Below are 20,899 nucleotides of genomic sequence, written 5' to 3'. Positions count from 1 at the left end.
CTATTAAATTGAATTGTGAAAGTGTTGCATTACAATCTTTTTTTTAACAAAAAGACCAAATTAAATATAAGTTACTACAGTTTTGTTCTGTTTGATTATTATTATTATTATTATTATTATTATTATTATTATTATTGTTGTTGTTGTTGTTATTATTATTATTATGTTTGTTTGTTTGTCTATTTGTTTATTTTTTCTTTATTTTTTTAAATTCTAAATTGCCAAAATGCAAAACCGAATAAAATATCTCGGGTGAGGATCGTCTAATGAGTCTGCGTGACACTATGGGGAAGAAGGAGGAGGCTCGGGGCGATGCTCCATCTCCCACCCACATGCTGTGTAACAACAATAATATTTGGAACTGAAAGTGGCTGCAGCATGGGCAATGAGCTCTCTGTTGCACCTGTGTTCCGGTTTTATTTGACAGTGACCGTAGGTGTTTGTGTGCGTCTTCAAAGCTCACCAGCTATCATAAGTTCCTGTTCAGAGTGGAAACGTTGCAAGATGGGAAAAGAGCTGCAAGGAAGCCCGGATACATGTTTTTTCTGAAGTCGCGCGAGCGGGGCTCGTTGCAGTTGTGCGCAAACGCACCGACGACTTTACACTCTTCTACTCGTGAACAGGAGCAGAAATGGCTGTACTTGTTTGGTCTTTGGTTATTTTCACACCATTTCTGCTTAATTTCAAGTTAACATATTGCATGGAGATAGATTTCTGCATCCCTGTTCTTGTTGATCATCAAAATAATGAAAAACATCTGAACCGCCGCATGGAGCAGATGACTGAAAAGCATTTCGTTTTTAGACTGAGTGCATTCAAACAGAAATTTTACCTCCACCTAACGCCGGACTCTAGCTTTTTTGCACCTGAAAGCATACAGCCTGAGAGGGAACCCATGGAATCAAACGGCTCTTCTGATCTCAGGGAGTGCTTCTACTATGGTGATGTCAACGCAGACCCGGACTCCTTCGCGGCGCTTAGCCTGTGCAAAGGTCTGCAGGGTGGGTTTTCATATAATGGCATGGAGTATTTTATCAGTCGAGCCGTGTCTGAAGAGGATGCAACCGCGTCTAAATTTGTTAACTTTTTGGAAAGAACGCACATCGTCCGCCGCCGTGGACGCACTGAGCATCTCAGCGACAACTTTACCAGCAGGTGTGGAGTCAGACCTGACTCAAACTTCACGGTTTCCCTGGATAAATACAAGTACATGAGCCATTTGGAGATTGATGGCTTAACTGAGATAGTCTTGAAATCCTTTGGGAGGTCCAAAAGATTCGCATCCATACCGAGGTTTGTGGAGGTGCTGGTGGTGGCAGATGAAAGTATGGCCAAGTTTCACGGGGATGATTTAAAGCATTACCTCCTGATCCTTATGTCAGTAGCAGCCAGGCTTTATAAGCACCCCAGCATTCTAAATTCTATAAATATAGTGGTGGTGGGCTTCATTGTAATAAATGAAGCCGATAAGGGACCAAAGGTTTCCAGTAATGCTGCTTTGACTCTACGCAACTTCTGTTCCTGGCAGAAGAAGTTGCATAAACACAGCGACAAGCACCCTGAGTTCTGGGACACCGCCATTCTGTTCACCAAACAGGTATGTGAATTACCTGCGAGTTGCATTTAACTCAGCAGCAGGGCAGCCATAGCAAAAACTTTGAAACTATTTCATTTCTGTGTGTGGTTGTTTTTACTCATTGTTGCAGACATTTTACATGTCAGTGATTGTCTTCTGTCTTGTTATTTTTATTTTGGGTGTCACTATACTGTATGGTTTTATGCTCATATTGTGCTACTTTGTACATTATTTGCATTATGGTGGGGTTTTTTTTTGCCATAGTGGCTATTCTATGTCTTTATTTTGTATCTCCTTATGCATCTCTGTAGTATAAAAAAAAAACTTTTTATGGTTCCCATACCTGTAGGTATGCAAATATACCTACAGGTATGTTTGCACTCCGTAATTCATTCAGCAATGTGTGTTAGTGCAGTATGTCACTGACAAAGCTCCAAGTCTCCTCTCTATGTGAGTTACAGCAAAGACGAAGTGAGCCCGTTCTTTCCACAAAAGACTGTATTTCTTTCTGCTTGTAAGGAATACAAAATATCTACATATAGTAGACACCTTGGTAATAATCACACACATTTTAAAAAAAAATCACCACCTATGATATAAATTTCTTCACTGTGTGCTCCAGCTGATGTTGGATTACTATCTAATACATTCAACCTGGTCACAGCTGTCAGCTCATCCCATGTGGCCTGTTGGCTGCTAGCTCTGGTAAGTAAATCTTGCTCCATAGTTACTAACGTCTTTATGTTTCAGTCTGTAATCCTTATTCATCACTGTAGTCTTCTTTCCATTAGGTCCACTTTGGCTCTTGCTTGCCATCTGATGTACAGCCTCATAGCAACATAAAAAAAACACCTCAAACTCAAAAAGAATTAAGCATCATTCCAGAGCATGGAAAGATACCTTATTTACAGTGAAGGCTAGTATGCATAAGAACATCCAGGACTGGTGTCATTATTCCTTGTAGTAAACTTAATACAGCTGATGCAATGGAAAATCCTCTTAAGTCATCATAAAGAGCAAGTGGAGTGAAATACATATTGCTGGTAGAGGGATCTTCTGGCATTGCTGGGATCCACTGTAACACTGGGTTAACAGGTTCATCATTAGCATTGTGCTCATATTTGTTCTAATCACTACAAAACACAGAAATGGAGTTAAGATGGTAGTAATTCCTGAAATATAGAAACAGCTACTAAACCTTTATGATACAACTCTCTAGTTGCCCTAAGCAACATGATTAGGTAGCAATGATTTTGATCATAAATGTTTTATGTGTCCTAAATGAGCACAGTAGTGCTTTCACCTAAAGGCTAATGCCAACACACTCAGAATGACAATGCTGTCATGCTAATAATAGCAATAGAAAGTTTACTATGTTTGCCATCTTAATCTAGTTTGATAATAAGACTATTTTGACAAAAGTGACATCATGGTTAATTTTTTCAAGCAGGAGTTTCAGTTATGTGACATTTATACTTGTGTTAACAAGTGCATGTGAAAACTTGGGTTGAAGAAAAGAATGAATGACTGAAAACATGAAAGAGAAAAAACTGTTGTTATATGCAACATATACTACTGTTTGTTCTTTTTGATTTTAACATGCAATATAGTTTAGTCATTTAGATTGGACGGCTTCTTTTCTAAAGACAAACAGATGAGGCTGGTTGGAATGCCATTAGTTTTGCCTTAATTTAAAATAACAGCATGGGGCAAATTAAAATTTCAATTGGTGGTACTAAGGAAAGGTTAAGGGCTAAGGTTCAGTGGTGAATGTTGTAATTGGAATGGGTATACATAAATTCATCAAAAACCATTCAACATTTGTAAAGGTATGACAATGTAGATAAAGTTTGACCAACAAACACTGGATATTCCATGACCACGACACCAAAATTGGTACTGATGTGGGTCACAACTTGGACCATTTGGAAACCAAGTTGAAATCCTATTATTAAGATTTATTTCAGTTTATTCATATGGCACCAGTTTACAACTAAATTAATCTCAGGGCACTTTACAGAAAAAGTAAACAAGATAAAAGTAGAAACACAAGCAAGCACAAAAACACTAAGTTATGGATATCTGCTACGGGAGAGAAAAAAGGGCACATCGAATAAAGTTACACCATAAACCTACCTGGAGAATAAAGAAAGCTTCAGTACAATTTCGAGGTACTTAATGCCCTGCTGGCGTCACAGAACCCAATGGCAACTAAGCTCTCAAACATGTAAGATTTGCCAGTTCTGTTTAGTACAGTATGTCTTTCTTTTTCTTTTTCTTTCACACTTACTTAAGCTGGATCGATGCAGTAAGAGTCAGATAACATACATTATGGAATAAAGTTCATATTAAGGCAAATTAAGGCAAGTTATCTAGACGTTATCTAAAACAGCACTTTAAATGCATTATCACCAGCAAGTTGACTGAGCTGATGTAGCAGACTGAACTGAACTGTGGGATACTTTTAGCTCTCAAAATCACTTTGCAGGAGTAGTACAATAAATCTGGATGTGTTGTGTATAAGCATTTTTGTAACTAACCTGTCTACAACTTGGTGGCACATTAAGGTACCATGAAGTCCAATAAAGTTAGGCCACATCTGTCAAAAAGAGCATTCTCTCTTTTTTCATATATTTAAGGATAGAGAAAGAGCAATTCAGTTCCTTATGCTTTCATTTAGTGCTTTCACAGTCTGTTCATTTTGTTGCTCACAATCCAGCCATTACCTAAGTCTATTCACATTTTTCAAGCTTCCAAGTGAAATAAAGAATTAGGCTCTTCACAAGTTACATATTTGTCTCTGTGCCACCAGGATCTTTGCGGGGCCACAACCTGTGATACACTGGGGATGGCTGATGTTGGGACCATGTGTGATCCGAAGAGGAGCTGTTCTGTAATTGAGGATGATGGTTTACCCTCTGCCTTTACAACTGCTCACGAGCTTGGTAAGTTTATGTTATGGTAGGGACTGAACATTTGAATTATGTATTTCAGATTCATGGTAATTTGGCAGCAAAGTCAGATAAACTGAAAGCAAAAGCTGCATATGTCAATTAAATATCAATTAAATGTCAATTAAATGTAAATTAAAATTCCAAAAGAATTCTGGTTTGGGGTTTTACAGACATTCATGTTTAATCAGCGTGAATATTTGAAACTGACATGGTTTGAGGGCTTTACAACTTTCATAATGATCATTGTCACTGTGATTCTTAGTCCAGGTTATCAATCTTCTAGACTGATTGCATTCTCCTGATGTTTTTTATACTATTTGAATAACCCCTGATTACTGAAGGTAGGCAGAATCAAAAGCAGTCCACTGAGAAAAGCTGAGATCTCTGCATGTTCAACGTTATAGCTATAACATATTACATCGTACAACATAAACTGAGAATATCAGATAAGAGGACTGTTTTATAACTGAACTATTTAAGATTTCATGATCTAATATTCCAACTGTTCAGTTTGTGATGCTTTATGTCGAATTTTTCCAAAGTTTTGATGACTGTGTGACAATTTGTGATTGAGGGCTGCAAGAAAAAGTATAAAAACAACCAGCACAAACATTCTATTACTGAACGGTATACTTTATGTTTATGTTTATGCATTTAGCAGACGCTTTTATCCAAAGCAACTTACAGGTAGGCATGTAGGGTAAGGGGGTCTTGCCTAAGGACCCCTACTGGAGGTAGTCCATTTCTCCTCAGTCAAACAGAAAGGCTGTGGAGCCTTTTCAATCTCACTTCCACATTAACTAACTAGGATTAGATGCAGTGTGTGGGTAAATCTGTTCCCATGTTTAGAGAACTTTGTCACAGCCTGATGTGAGCAGCACCTGATGAGAGTCACGCACTGGCCTGGTGATTTGGTTAGGATCAGGGCAAATCTGTAAAATCTAGATACTGATGACATTACATGATAATTGTGACAATGTTTGTATTATTATATCTGTCCAGCCAAGAAAATTTGGCTTGTTATATGTAGCACAAGTTGTTTAGATAAAGTTACTGGATGTCTTCCTGTGTACTGAAATTTTATTAAAGTGTTAATACATTAACAAACAGGAGGAGGTAAAAACTCTTTATTTATGGAGGGACCCACAGTGGCAAAACTGTGGGTGTTTATAAAGTATCAGTTAACAGTAACTGAATTCAACTCCAGTTCCTCATGCTTATAAAAACTAATCTCAGGAAATTTAGTTAAGAAATAAGTTACTTATATGAAGCAGTTACAGATGCATGTATGTTTATGTCTGTATCAATCTCAGTCCACAAAGGGTGAAGGATTTTGGTTATTCAACACATTCAATGCGGAAGGGCTTACATCCAGTCCATAAAGTTGAAAGTGAATATCCCTCTCAGATAACACAAGGTTATGTGCTGAAAGTTCTTAAAATGGAAAGGTGCAGACCACAATGGATTAAATCCCAAAGGACAAAGCACCAAAAATGACAACTAACAGAGAGAGAATATTGAAAAGCTCAGGCAAAAGCTTCACTGTAATCCATCCATTCATCTATTCATTTTCTGCTGCTAGTCTAGGAAAGGGTTGTGGGAGAAACATCGTAGCACTGGCTGCTCCAATCCATCTACCAGTCTCCTGCTCTGTTCTACCCCTCACCTGTGAACAAAACCCCATACTTAAACTCTTCCACTTAAGGCATGAGACTCATTCCCATCCAAAAAAAGGCAATACACCTTTTTCTGTTTAAGAATCAATGTATCAGATTTTAAGGTGCAAACTCTCAACCTGGTTGCTTCAGACTGCAAACTGCCCCAGTGCTTGCTGGTCTTTGTTCAACAAAACCACATCATCTGGGAAACGTAAAGACGCATAAGATGCAATCTAAAGGCACCCAAACTGTATAATATGTAGACTTAGAGAAGGAGTATGACCATGTTTCTTGTGGTTACATGTTGGAGGTGCATCATGAGCATAGTGTATCAGGTCAAATCCAGAGGTATAGTATGAGGTCCTGACAGATGCATTGGTTGACACTGACCTTATGTAAAGTGAATGTCGATTGATTACACAATTCCCCCCTTAGAGCAATCCAGTTCATGACTGAACATATCAAAACCACTGTTTGTGGTGGGTTTTTTTTTTCTGCTTTGGAAGGTTCTATGTGGGTAAGTTATGTCGTGCTGTATATACCTGTATAATACTGCATTCTTGTTGTTCCTTAATGAGGGGCCTCATAAAACTTATCTTTTTATAATGTATTATTTTTCTCAATTTTGTATTTATACTAGAACTTTGCAGTATATTCTGGGTAAATCCTAATTATAATTTTCCACTGAGAACACAACTATCTGCCAAAACGTGACCATGTTATGTTTCTTCCCACCCTGCCCCCACAGGACATGTCTTCAACATGCCGCACGACAATGTGAAGGCATGTGAGGAGGTATTTGGAAAACTAAAGGACAACCACATGATGTCCCCCACATTGATTCAGATAGACAGGAGCCGGCCCTGGTCTGTGTGCAGTGCAGCCATCATTACTGAGTTCCTGGACAGAGGCCATGGTTAGTAAACACTTCCTGAATGTGGTTCTGAACTCAGATAGATGACTAATTCTGTCCAGGCTTCATTATGTAGCCTTCAGCTGGTAGCTTTTTTATCTGTTCTTCTCACAAAAATTAGACCCTTGCTTTGTTCTGTTCAATTTAAACTGATCATATTATTACTACTTAACCTACGTATATTTCTAATATATTTCTTTCTCAGTTTAGTTATAACCTTATGGCTTATTTAGATATAAAAATTCTAAATTATTGCTTGAGTCAAAAGTTCTCCCCGGTTCTACTTCATGTTTTAGTGTCTTTTAGTTGGTTTGATTTTCTGTAGGGCTGTCCGTAATACAATTTTGTGATCTCCAAAAATTGAATTGAAATTCATGGCCATCAGGGGTTAAGGGGTAAACCACAATGGTACATGAAAGATAATTGCTAAAAACATAAAGCAATATATTACAGCTTTTTCCTATCACACGTCCCATGGCCGCAATAGCAACAACAAAATTACAATAGTTTTCTTTTCTTTCCCTGCAAAACAATATAATTCATGGACAGTCTTGCATGAATTCTTATTTTTCTTTTTAGAAATGTTAGCGATAATCCTTGAATGAGAATTATTGTCCACAAAGCAACAGCAAAACGCACAAAAAAGTGAAATACTTTATGGAAGAAAGTGAAGTATATCTCATTTAGAATTTTTTTCTTGAGCTGTTATTTCTGCTGATGATGATATCCATTCTGTACATCATTTAAAAGTTTTATGCACTGCCCATTTTTTTTTTGAGTTATCACTCCAGTTCCAAATTTCTTTTTCATTTTGATAGTCGATTTTGTCTGACAGATTAAAAACATAAATTTATCATGCTTCTCCTAACTCGTCCACTTTCTCAAAAAAGAAAATTTGCACATTGGGTTCAAAAGTCCCAAGCTAAAAGTTCAGTTTCTCTACAGAAATTCAATGAATCTGAGCAAAGTTATTGAAACTTAATACATGCAATATAGAAGACCATGGTCCTGGATTCTAAGTGTAAATAAGCTGTTGTAGCCGCTTATTTGCTAGAACTTCTCTAATGACTGATTGAGCACAGATTCCAAGACATTTGAGATAATAATTTGAGGGTGGAGGTACATTTGAGGTAACATTGTTTTGAATTATTGCAAATTAAGTGAGACTTTACCCAAAGGGTGCATATACTCAACTCAATTTTATGTCAGAATGTGTAAAAGCTACATTGGTCCACAGCACAAAACTTTGCAATTTCTCAATAAAAGCTCAGAATTTGTACAATGACTAAAATTTTCTGACTCCTTCCCTTTTGCAAATAGGGTCTTACTACAAAAAAAAAAAAACAACATTCTATGTCTCACGTGTCGACGATCAACACCGTTAATTTTGCCAGAAAACTCTCACAAGAAAGCAGAAGGTAAATGTACTTGTATAGCGCTTTTCTAGTCTAACTGACCACTCAAAGCGCTTCACTACATGCCGCATTCACCCCACTCACACACATTCATACAGCACGTCTTAAGATACTTAACTATTAACTCATTAACACATTAACACATTAACTCATACACATTCATACCCCAGTGATACACTGGGAGGCAACATGGGGTTCAGTGTCTTGCCTAAAGACTCTTCGACATGTAGCCTGGGGAAGCCAGAGTCGAACCACCGACCTTCCGATTGATGGGCAACTGTTCCCAAGGTCTGGACAGAGGCATTAGTCTGCTGATTCTCACCGAAAGTGTCAGACCTGGACTTTAAAGAGGACTCAGATGCAGAAGGATGACCGTTAAGCAGACTTTATTAATATCTCCAACCTCCAACACTAAGTGATAAAATAACAAGCTATGAAAATGTTTTCTACAAATGTAATCTATAAAACTTAATAAAGAAAAATAATCAGAAAGAAATAATCTAATAAACAAAAAAACCTCTCTGAATAAAGGAGGAAATAACCCTAAAAGAAAAGAGGAAAAAAAAACAACAGAAACTCACTCTGCTAAGAGGAGGACTTGTAACTATGAACTATAAACTCAAAATCACTCCTCAGTACTAGAAAGAAAACAAACTAAATGCACTCCTGAAAATTGGAGGCTCTACAAACTCTATGAAACATTATCTATAACAAAAAAAAAATCACTCCAAAAGGAGGCTATCAAAATGTCTATGAAACTTGAGACTAATCTACGAAAATTACAAACAAAAAAAAAATCACTCGCAAGGAGGCAAAAGAATTCTAATTTAAGAATCTTAAACAAGCAAGGCAAGGACAACTATGACTGTCGTGGCAGGCTTGGGTGATCGACAGAACAAAAGACGAAGACTATAAGACACATTAGGGCAATGGGAAACAGGTGGACACAATCAGGAATTAGGGAAGACAATATCGACTGATGACACATGAGGAAGGGCAAGTGACCTGAAACGAGAGAAGAGTTATTCTTCCAAAATAAAACAGGAAAGGACAAGACAAGACATGGAGACAGGACAATACCAAACTTGACCTCACCGTGGTGTGACAAAAAGAAACTAATTCAAGACCCTTCTCACAACACTGTCGATATTCCCTTTACTTTTCTACCTCAAATGGCTCATATTAAGCATTAAAAGTACATAGTTAGGATTAGAATTGATACAAATGGTTGTGTTAAAACATAACAAAGTACATGATTTGGATTTGTAAGTTATGCATGGTATTATTTAAGATGTCCTACACTAAACCACTGACTATAGATATGTTATTATTTACAATTTATTCTAAACCCACGACATAGCTATTACATATTATCTAGGGAGAGTGAGCTCATGTACAGTGGAACCAATATGAAGAGAAAAAGAAGAAATTGAGTAGCTAGTTACAATTATTTTTGGGTGTGTCAACCCAATTATACAGTATCAAAAATACTATTTATTTCGCAAGCTGTAAAAACAGAAATCTGTCATGTTAATTTCCACCACTGCAGCCTGACTATTTGTAGTTCCGTTGGCTTCTCTCTGCAGGAGACTGTCTGTTGGATCATCCTCAGAAGCAACTGTCTCTCCAAGACAACTTGCCGGGTTCCAGCTACAGCCTTCACCGTCAGTGTGAGCTTGCCTTCAGCCATGGCTCAAAGCCTTGTCCCTACATGCAGCCCTGCTCAAAGCTGTGGTGCACCGGGAAAGCCCGTGGACAGCTAGTTTGTCAAAGGGTGCGTGCGCACAAAAAAGTGGCGTACACACTTTTTCACGTCAACGATCAGATCTATCAAGACCGAAATGACCGTGGAAATGTACGGTGCCTCACGCCAACTTCAGGGCTGTCGTATGCACTTTTCTACAGCTATTGATTGTTTGGCGACACTTAGAGGTGATGTTGGGAAACTATTATAATAAATAAATGTGAACACAATTTGTTCTCAAAATAAGTGATGTGCACATTTGAGACTCATGAACAATTAACACTGATGAACAATTAACACACGTGTCTGCAATTACATGAGTGGATATAAAAGCATGCGCAAAAAGTTGCAATGCAAACCATTAAAAACAATGGCTGCTTTAGCGGTTTTGGAAGACATTGTAAATGGTGCAATTGGAAGAAAGCGTGTGTTCAGAGACTGACAGGATTTGCTGGCATATGATGACAACTGGCTCATCAGCCATTTTGAGGGCAATCCTCCTAGAACTGTGTGCAGAGCTGCGGCCGGCGTTGGAGTGCAACACAGTCATGCGCAGCTTGTGCCACAAGTGACGTGTACACTGGGGTTTAAGCAACCGGGGCATTCCAGAGGGAGCTGGCCAACTGTTTGGGACTGTGCCAGTTGACCCTGAGCTGAGCCATACCAGCCGAGTGGGACGGAATTATCTGCATCTCAGCAGGTATATCAAATTCCCACAATGCAGTTGAACAGGCCAACATTGAAGCGCAATTTGAAGCGAGAGCCGGTTTTCCTAATGTAATCAGAGCTATCGACTGTACACACAGTGCTATAAAAGCCCATCAAATGATGAATTTGTATATCAACAGGAAACATTTTCATTCCATCAATGTACAGATTATATATGATGCGCAATTGCTTTGTGGCCTGGTTCAACGCACGATTCATACATTCAGTAACAGAATGTCAGGGAACGCTGGTGAGGTAGGACCCAGATGCAGTTCTTAGAATTCAAAAAAAGGTTTATTTCCAAAATAACACAAAACAGGGAGCAAGGCAAAAACATAAGGTGCGGCAGAGCTGGGTTCAAAAATACTTACCGTGAATTAGCTAAAAACGAGACCGTAAAAACAAAACAAGACTATGGAATAAATAACTTTTACAAAGACTACGGCAAGACTATGAACTATGAGGTAGGAAACCAGACTTAGCTTTACTTGAATTTGGCATGAAAGGGAAGTGAAGATTCTGCAATGAATGAAAGGAAACCAGGAGACTAAATGCTGTGGAGGGAGTGATTAGTGATGATGTGCAGCTGATGACAATGAAACAGGTGACATGAGTGAGATTAATGTGACAAGGGAGAAACATGACAAGAACCTGAAAACATGAGAAAGAAAACATAAGAAACTGAAAACAAGGCTATTAAAACATAAACTGTGACACAGAATTGTTGGGAACAGACTACAAGCTAGCACTGTGCGCAATGGGTGGCTTCTTGGTGAGTAACTTTATTCGTGTAATTGTCCTAATATTATTCCCCGTGATGTGCATTGAGCAAGTGCCCCCCAATTTCTATCCCGTCTTCACAGCATCATAGTTGGTGGTTAAAGTTAGTAACTTGCTGTTTTTTGCTGGTTAAACAAGCCCCTGATCGTCTCTGTGTGCAAATGTTATTAACATCGTGCATAAAGTGTGAAATGTCTTAATCAGCCTCACCTTTTCCCCGGCGCACTTTTGCACTAAGTTACTGTATGAACACATTTGTTGTGAGTTACACAAATACAGGTATTTACCTTGGGGGTAATCAGAGTCACCCACACTCCCACACCCACCACCCCTGAGCAGTGTCACCCATAGTTGTACAGACTCTGTTCAAATAGCCTTCCCTGCCTGTTTTGGCCACACTTCGGCGGTGGGCAGCCAGTCTCCGCTTCACATCCACCTTAATATCGGACCACTTCTTTTTCACCTCTGCTTGTGTGTGCTTCTCAGACCCCACAGCATTAAAGGTCTCACTCACGCTCTGCCACCCACTCCTCTTACGTTTGCTGCTTATTTCGTAGGACAGCGTGGCAAAGAGCACTTCAAAAAGTAGCACCTCCATCTCGCTTTCCGTTAAGTTAATCTTTTTCCTGTCTTACTCATTCTTTTTTTCTTTATTTTCTGATCGTGCAGAGAGAGGAATCGCAGGTGCAGGGCTCATTTAAATATGATTTGTATATTTAAGTAGTGGCGTGGACAGGGAGGAGTCGGGTACTCCGACATATGCGCTCAATTCCACATTGATTGGGATGTACAAACTAAATATGCTTGGATTCATGTGTGTGCACACATTGATACATCCGGATATTTTTGTACGTTGGAGGGCATTTTGGTTTGAGCATACGCCATGTTTCAGTAGGATATCCAAGTCTTTGTACATGAGGCCCCAACTCTTTACTTTAATTCTAATTAAAGAGTGATGAAACTTTCTTTTGTGTCTTAGGTGGATGGACGGTGGGGGAAGTGGGGTGCATTTGGAGACTGTTCCAGAAGCTGTGGTGTGGGAGTTCAGCTTGCCAAGAGAGATTGCAACAACCCTGTCCCTGAAAATGGAGGGCTATACTGTTATGGCCTTCGCATCAAATACCGCTCTTGTAACCTTAACCCTTGTCCTAAAACAGGTAATACCTGTTAAAAACCTCCTTTGCACATTTTTCAAAAATATACCTGTGTGTCAGTGTCTACTTGAGGAAGTTGGTTAAAGTTGTTTGATTAAATCAAATACTAATTTAGACTTCTTAATGCTTTCTGTTTTTAGAAGTTCTTTGTTTACTTAAAACATACAAAAAAAATCCAGCCAGAAAATTGCTAAATTGGCATTATTTGCTTCTTTCAGTCTTTTGATATCTCAGGATCAAGGTGTGTGTATTAAGTTGTAGAAAAAGTAATGTTTTTTTTACGTTCTAAAAATGTTTTAGGCCTTTAGAAACCAACAACTAAGATGTGTTGGCAGCTGTAGCTCACTTTACCAGTGCTTACTGTAGTAGTGACATGATAAAGCAACCCTTTAAAATGGTCTAACCTAGGGCAAAGAGTTAAATGTAGAGTTACAGTTTACACTGAAATACAATTAGAGTTTTGACAAACACATTGTGCTGCTTACAATAGCCACTTTGTTTAGTTTTTTCCCTGCTTTGTTGAAAAGCTTTCAGCATCCATAGCTAAATTAATCAAAGATAAAATTACATAAACCAAACAAATTGTTGTATTTATACTTTTAGTGGGTAGTTATATGCAGCTGGCAAAATCTGCAAATAGTCACTTTATTGGGAAAAACAACAGTTGCTACGAAAAGCATTTTGTCTTCCAATGCTCAATGTTATAATAGTTGTGAATGTATTTCTAAGTTGTTTTTAAATCTTCAGACAAGAGTTTCCGTGACGAACAGTGTGAGGCATTCAATGGTGTGAACTTGAACAACAACAGGCTGGGCCCCTCTGTGGTATGGGTTCCCAAATTTTCTGGAATCTCGCCAAAGGATAAATGCAAGCTCATCTGCCGTGCCAATGGGACTGGATACTTCTATGTTCTTGCTCCAAAAGTATGTATCCAATCTACTATGTTCACATAACCACATAATTCCTGCAAATACTTGGGGTGGTACTGGATAATAAACTGGAGTGGTCTGCCAACATAGAAGCACTGTACAGGAGGAGCCAGAGCTGTCTCTTCTTTCAATGTCTGCAGTGACATAATAAGTATGTTTTATCACACTATCATTGAGAGTGCACTGTTCTATGCTGTTGTGTGCTGGGGGATATGCACTACAGATAAAAACTGTAGGCGCCTGGACAAACTGGTAAAAAAGGCTGGTTCTGTAGTAGGCAGAAGGCTAGACCCTCTCAGTACTGTGGTGGAGCAACAGATGAGGAGGAAATTATATTCCATTTTGGAGAACAATAAACATCCTCTCCACAGCATACTGGCAGGAGCAGCTGCAGGACTTAGAGGTTCAGGAGGTCCTTTGTCCCCACAGCCAAAAGAATTAACAGTGATTGCTGACTTTGATGTTTTTCTCAAATGTATTTATTTATAATTATTGTTATTGTTGTTATTGTTCTAATATACAATAATTGTAATTTTTAATTTTTTTTAAAGGAAAACTTTTAAGCTACTTGACTGAGTTTGAATTTCCCCCTACTGCAGAATGAATAAAGTATTTCTCTATTCTTCCATTCTATTCTATAACCATTCTTATCAGCATACACTGTGTGAGTGTCTGTTTTAATGAACGGTCTTCACTGAAAAAGATGACTTATTTCAAGAACATTAATTATATATTTTGGATAAGTTGTGTTAATGAAGTGGAGAAACAGATAGAAGTTCCAAACAAATGACATATTGACTTAATTTACCAGCAGAACAATATCCTCATCTGGAGCCTGTTTAGCCTAAAATTGGTCATAATGCAGTCTGGTCTCTTTGCATTGGACACATAAGTCAAAAACTTATAGGAGGCATGGTTGGAACATTTGGATAAAAACTTATGAGAAGCGCTAGTTTCACAAAAGTGTCTACAGTACAAGAACAGTTGTTATCATTAACAATAAAGCAGTGAGAGGTACTGTGTTGGTGGCTGGAGAAGAAAGGCAGAGTCATGAGAAAGGGAATCATGCAGGACAGTGTCACTTCTCGCTGTGTCTCGCCACCAACCATTTATGCAATCAGCAAGTAAACACACTTGTAGCAGATATACTGTATAAACAAGGAGACTGTACAAACTTTGGTTGCTGTAGCTACTATATTCTGTTCTATTACGTTCCTTTAAGCCAAAAGAATAAAATAAGTAAAGATGTTTAGATCAACATATACATGTGATTCTTTTGATTTAACATACAGTATGTTTGTGTGATCTGAAATTGGCAGGCTGTGGATGGGACGCCTTGTTCCCCGGACACCACTTCTGTGTGTGTTCAGGGAAAATGTATCAAGGTGGGCTGTGATGGCAAACTGGACTCTAACAAGAAATTTGACAAGTGTGGTGTTTGTGGTGGGGACAACCAGGGCTGCAAAAAGGTCTCAGGAATGTCTGTTGATACAAGTATTCATGTCGTATTTAGCTATTTGGTCTGGGTAGTATCATACCAGGACAACCACACTGTTCGAAGAACTCAAACAAAATAATTTCTATATCCCAGTCTCAAACTTTGCCAACACACTTTTTCAAGATAAATTCACTGACCAAGCGTAAAATAGTGAAAGTCATATAAATCTGACTTCCTTTTATGTCAGTCATAGAGTTACTCACTCACTAAGTTAGTTTTGAGACTCAAAACTACTTTTATTGGTTGCATTTTTCTGAATATATTTTTGACTGCATCATTTCCTGTCTGTGGGGCTTGTGTTCTTATAGGCACACAAAAGACCCTGTAAGTTTGACTGTTTGAGAAAGACATATAAGCAAAGCTTTGCTCAAAGACAGGGAAAAGGATATGTGAAAGCCATAGGCCTTTGTGTATTCTTTCAATTTCTCTGAACACAGAAATGAAAAACAAACTGTTATGGTTTTGTGTTCAATTGGCTCACGAAGTAATTATTGCTGACTTGAAAGTTGACAAAACAAAACATTACAATTTTAGAATAGTTAGCATGGCATTTTGACCTGTGGGAAATCTAGTCTTATTTAATAATCAGAACATGGACTATTTGTGGGATTTTACTCTTAAGTCCTTTTTCTGATTCTTTATGCTGATCGTGTTTGAAAAATGGTTTATAAAGTGTTAATTACAGTATAACACCTATACATTTAATGGCAGCATCTCATCACCACAACAAAACATTTACACAACCATTACAACTACAATTGTATTGTATTGCATTAATGATATTTGACATTTCAATTCTTTGTCTTCAGTCTTGGCTACAATTTTGTGGTGATGCTCCCTGTTGGAGCAGCCAACATTGACATCCGTCAGCGGGGCTATCAAGGAATGGTCAACGATGAAAACTATCTTGCTGTGAAGAATCGCCACGGCAAGTACCTACTGAATGGCAACTATGTTGTGTCAGCTGTGGAGCGTGACCTGCTGGTAAAGGGCAGTCTTCTTCGCTACAGTGGCACTTCCACATCTGTGGAGATTCTTCAGGCCACAAGACCCCTGCAAGAGCCTCTAGCTGTGGAGGTGCTCTCTGTGGGGAAAATTACTCCTCCCAGGGTGCGCTACTCCTTCTACATCTCAAAGGAGACCAAGGAGAAGACACTTTGGAAAGAGGAGAAAAGCCACAAAACACAGAACAGCGTCTTGGCTGACAAAGTTGAAACTAAGAAGGAGGTGATGGGTAAGAGGCCTGTAAATCACTGGGTAACAGGAGAATGGAATCAATGCACAGTGACTTGTGGGAATGGTCTGCAGAGGAGGCTGGTTCAGTGTCAGAGCATGGAGGGACGTCCTGCAGCAGATTGTGAGACTACTGATAGGCCAGTGGTGGTGAGAGCATGTGTAGATCCATGCCCCATTTGGGATGTTGGTACCTGGTCTTACTGCTCCAAGTCATGTGGAAGGGGCATTAAAAGACGGCCAGTGCACTGCATGAGTGAGAATGGTCTTAATCTACCCAGAGACCATTGTTCTGGAAGGAGGAAACCTCAAGAGCTGGACCTTTGTAACCTGATGCCATGTTAGAGCAGCACAATTCCAAAGGACTATTTTTGTCAGAACCTAGCCCAAATCAGCATGATGAAGGGTTCATGACAAATATTCTCAAATGCAGCCTAACTTTGTTTGAAGGGGCGTCTGCTACACACCATTGTCTTAGAAGACATTTGTTTACCTAACATTAAAGATTTGTCAAAACATCTAAAGTAGGTTCAAGATGTGGTTAGTCTACCTCTAACAGGACATGTTACATGTGCATATACAATAACCCTTTTTGAGACACGGATTAAGTAACATAACTGTTTTGTCAAAGTAACAGCCTTTCAGACTGTCTTTCCTGTATAATGTTCAGACATGCCAAAACACACATTACATATACATTACATTTATGACTTTGATGTCACACCTGGTTCGTAACTCACCTGTGTTCCATCTTCCCTTGATTGCCCCGTTAGTTTAAATACCTGGTCTTCTCCGCCTTTCTTTGCTCGTGTGTTAATGTATTTGTTATGCCTGTTTGGTTCACGACCTGGATCCTGACCCTTGATGTTTTTGTGGATTATTTTCAGTTCTTGGATTACCTTGGTTTTTTTGTTCCGGTTCTGCAGGCCGACTTCCCTGCTCACCAGGCCAGGTTTTTCCTCAGTGTGAGATTTTCTGTTACCAATAAACTGTTGTTTGAACTAAGAGTTCTTGTCCTCCTGACTCTGTGACCGCACCGGGGCCCGCACTTCATTACGGTGTGACATTTGACATGTAACATACTGCAATGGATAGCACAGAAGGTTATAATGTAAGATACCTTTATGGTTCCTTTAAGCTGTATTGTTATATCATATATCATGCTACATTCTCAGGCCTATCCACCTATAAGCAATGCATCTAGTTACAGTTTGAATGAAACATAGTGAGATAGAAAGTAACAGATGCAAAGACAGTGATTATACATACATACGTTGTTGTACAGGAAGTAATTTGTGTGCAAGAAATTAAGGTTTGCGAAGTTCAGCCTTAACACTCAATTGCGATTCTTCTCATGGAATTCAGTCAAATGTGTAACACAGTGCTGTACCTGTCACATTCAAGGCTGGTTTGGTCCATGCAGTTTCTACATATCTTTATTATGTTTTTCTTTCTTTTTTGACTTACCTTGTCTGCTGCAGTTAACTACTGTCTGATGCAGAAAATATAAACTTGCACTCTCTGGCAAAATCAGTCAGATCATCTTTATAACCATTCAAGATAAAACAGTGAAAATGTGTTCCAGGCATATGATATATCCTTAAAAACATGATTAAAAACTGATCATTCATAAATCCATAACCAAAAATAATAATAATAGTCGAACATTGTTTAATTTATCCACCTGCTACCCGAATGAATGGATTGACGGTATAGAAAAAATGGATGTTTAGTTAATGATAAACAAATACATACCTGTCATGACCCGGCAGGAGACAGGCACAGGGATTTTCACAAAAAAGTAGATCTTTATTTAGATTACTTTACAATCTCCAGGTCAGAGAAATAAACAGGCTATGAAAATTCTAACACACTTCTCTCAATAGCTATGGAGAGAGAGAAGTGTGTGTGAGAAGTGTCAAAAATAATGATCTCTCCACTCAAGGAGGAAAACGAAAGGACCTATACATTTTAACACTAAGGTCGCTCTCTATTTGAAGAGGCGATGGGAAACAAAAAAATCTCTCCTATAAAAACGGAGGCTCTATGAAAGTTTATTAAATCAAAATCACTCCTTACGGAGGAAACAAAAGGCTATGAACTTTTGTCAAAAAACTAAACTGGATCTATGAAGAAAAACTTACAACAGAAAACCACACTGATGGAGGGATAAATGCAGAACGCTATGGCTTGAGTCAAGACTGTGGGATTTCTTTGGAAGGCTAGGATGAAAAAAATGATAAGGGCACCCTTTTCTCAAACTAATTTGACAGGTGAACTTTAAATGACCTGATGTGTTAGGCTGCAGTAGAGGGGATGGGTTAGGGAGGAGTTAGGGGAGTGGTTTCAGTTACATCATTTTGAGTGAGATATAATTGTTGAGTGTTTAACTGAAATGATACAGAATGATTCATTTACAGAATAAATGAAATAATGGTTCATTAAAGAATAGGAAAGGCTGATTTTAGGAGAGAAGCTGCCAGCATTTAAGTATCGTATGAGTCGGGGCCAGGAAATGACGAAAAAGCCTCACTCTGGACAGCTTGGTTGTATGAGTCTTCAGGATGGATTAGAGGAAGGGGTTACAGCGGATTTATGAGAGATTGTTAGAAAAATTCTCTCAAAATTAGGCTCAGAGTCGCTGGATACGATTAACACAAATATTTATTTCTTGCAAGAAAGAGACAAGTCCGCACAAATCCACACAACCTGTCGGGAAGATGGCTCAGAGTTGTCTGCCGACAAAATGGTGCTCCAGCTATTTATATTGTTTATGCTTGCTGATCACACAATGTTATGAGAAAAGGCGCTTTTCTCACCATTCATTATTATGGGAAGGAACATTCAATGTTATGGGAAAAGGTGCTTCTCTCCCCATTCTTTGTTATGGGAAGGAACATTCAATGTTATGGGAAAAAGGCATTTCTCACCAGTTAATATTATGGGAAAGACTAGTACAAGAGTCAAAACACTTTTGCTTGAATCATAGAAGAGGAAAAGATGGAGGGACTCTTCTGTCATAGTATAACTATATAATTTTTCCAACATTCCCTCCTGTTTATGCTATGAAGTATTAAAACTCCAAAAACCCTGCACCCCGTACAATTAACATTGAATGTATTTCTACCGTTCGCAGTGCATAGGAGCGAAAAACCCATTTGCTTTATTTACGGGAAAATTCTCCTATGGCCCCATTCCCTCCTTGGCGACCAACCGCTTAGTCACTCACTCAGTATCAAAGGTCGCACTCCGAACCGTTAATTTCAATGAATGGTGATGGACCTAGGTGTGACCAGCAAACACAAAACGGATACCAACCAAAAATACATGGCAATAAGGATAATACAAAAATCACCAACACTGCAATAGTCTGCTTCTGGTGGAATATCAGTCCGGCTTGGTCTTGAACGGTTAAGCTATCTTGGAAGGAGAGGTTACTAGCACTTCACTTCCAGGAAGAGGTCTTTACCACCTCTTATTCTCTAACTAATCCTTTTTTTTAGGACACTTCAGGATATAATTCAGCCATACAGTGGTTGGAGGCTGTAGATTGTTAGACGTTACTTGGAGGAATGAACTCTTCAAATAAGCTTTTCATTCAGGTGGGGTGGAGCGCTTAGCTTCGCCGTCCACCCTTTTGTACACATGTGGATAAAAATTTGTGATTGTTCCACCATCATCTTGGCATGATGGGAATTCCAGAATTCCAGAAACCTGGTCAGTTCCCTGACTTTGAGTCCTGTAGTGGTTCTGCTGCTGATGCAGTTCTGTGGACAAATGTTAGCAGGAAAAAAGCAACATATCATCTTTACAATGCTCTACATTCAGGAATTGTCTTTTAATAGGTCCAATTCCCATGTTCATTGGTAAAGAAATCATTGAGAATTCATTCGGGGTCATTCAAAGTACTTTGTACTTTAAATGTTATCTGTATCATCGTCTCCATCATCCAGGTGTAGCTCGTTGTCATCATCTCTACCTGTTGATACATTATGCAGGTAAGGATGGTTTCAATCAGTCTTTGGGACAGTCCTCTCAAGCATGTGATACAACATCAAGCACAGGTGGCTACTATGGCTCTTACAATAGACAGAGACCAACCCATTCTCCATCATGTCAGTGAAGGGGTCGTTGATCCCTGAGTTTTCTATCAGCTCTGCAGAGAGTGATGCGAGTCCCTCTTTGTGATTCTGCCATCTGCGGAAGTATTGTTAGGAATAAAGGAACAGGAAAAAGTTCCAAACATTTTAATTGTTCAGCAATGCCTTGTGGATGTAAATTATCCAATAAACATTTTTATTTATTGTTGCCCACCAGAAAAGAAAAGATTCAAAGTC

General features: G+C 38.8%; 1 protein-coding gene across 1 annotated transcript; it reads left to right on the top strand.

Annotated features, from left to right (window-relative positions):
* Positions 1 to 631: 631 nt before the first annotated feature.
* Positions 632 to 17,270, top strand: LOC140313657 (A disintegrin and metalloproteinase with thrombospondin motifs 15-like). Its single transcript, XM_072391654.1, has 8 exons — positions 632 to 1,597; positions 4,389 to 4,521; positions 6,937 to 7,104; positions 10,103 to 10,290; positions 12,728 to 12,905; positions 13,650 to 13,825; positions 15,151 to 15,311; positions 16,139 to 17,270. Exons 1-8 carry the CDS (start codon positions 632 to 634, stop codon positions 16,905 to 16,907), a joined length of 2,739 nt encoding a protein of 912 aa, XP_072247755.1. The 3' UTR covers positions 16,908 to 17,270.
* The last annotated feature ends 3,629 nt before the right edge of the window (positions 17,271 to 20,899 follow it).

This window comes from Leuresthes tenuis, unplaced genomic scaffold, assembly GCF_036924035.1.
Source record: "Leuresthes tenuis unplaced genomic scaffold, fLeuTen1.0.hap1 SCAF_9, whole genome shotgun sequence".
Lineage (NCBI taxonomy): Eukaryota > Metazoa > Chordata > Actinopteri > Atheriniformes > Atherinopsidae > Leuresthes > Leuresthes tenuis.
Note: the sequence above shows the minus strand (reverse complement) of the source record. Positions and strands in the feature narration are given on the sequence as shown.

Coding starts and splice junctions, on each gene's coding strand:
- LOC140313657 (XM_072391654.1), top strand. CDS start 632: ATGGCTGTACTTGTTTGGTCTTTGGTTATTTTCACACCATTTCTGCTT. Junction 4,522..6,936: donor TACAACTGCTCACGAGCTTG/GTAAGTTTATGT, acceptor CTGCCCCCACAG/GACATGTCTTCAACATGCCG. Junction 15,312..16,138: donor TGCAAAAAGGTCTCAGGAAT/GTCTGTTGATAC, acceptor CTTTGTCTTCAG/TCTTGGCTACAATTTTGTGG.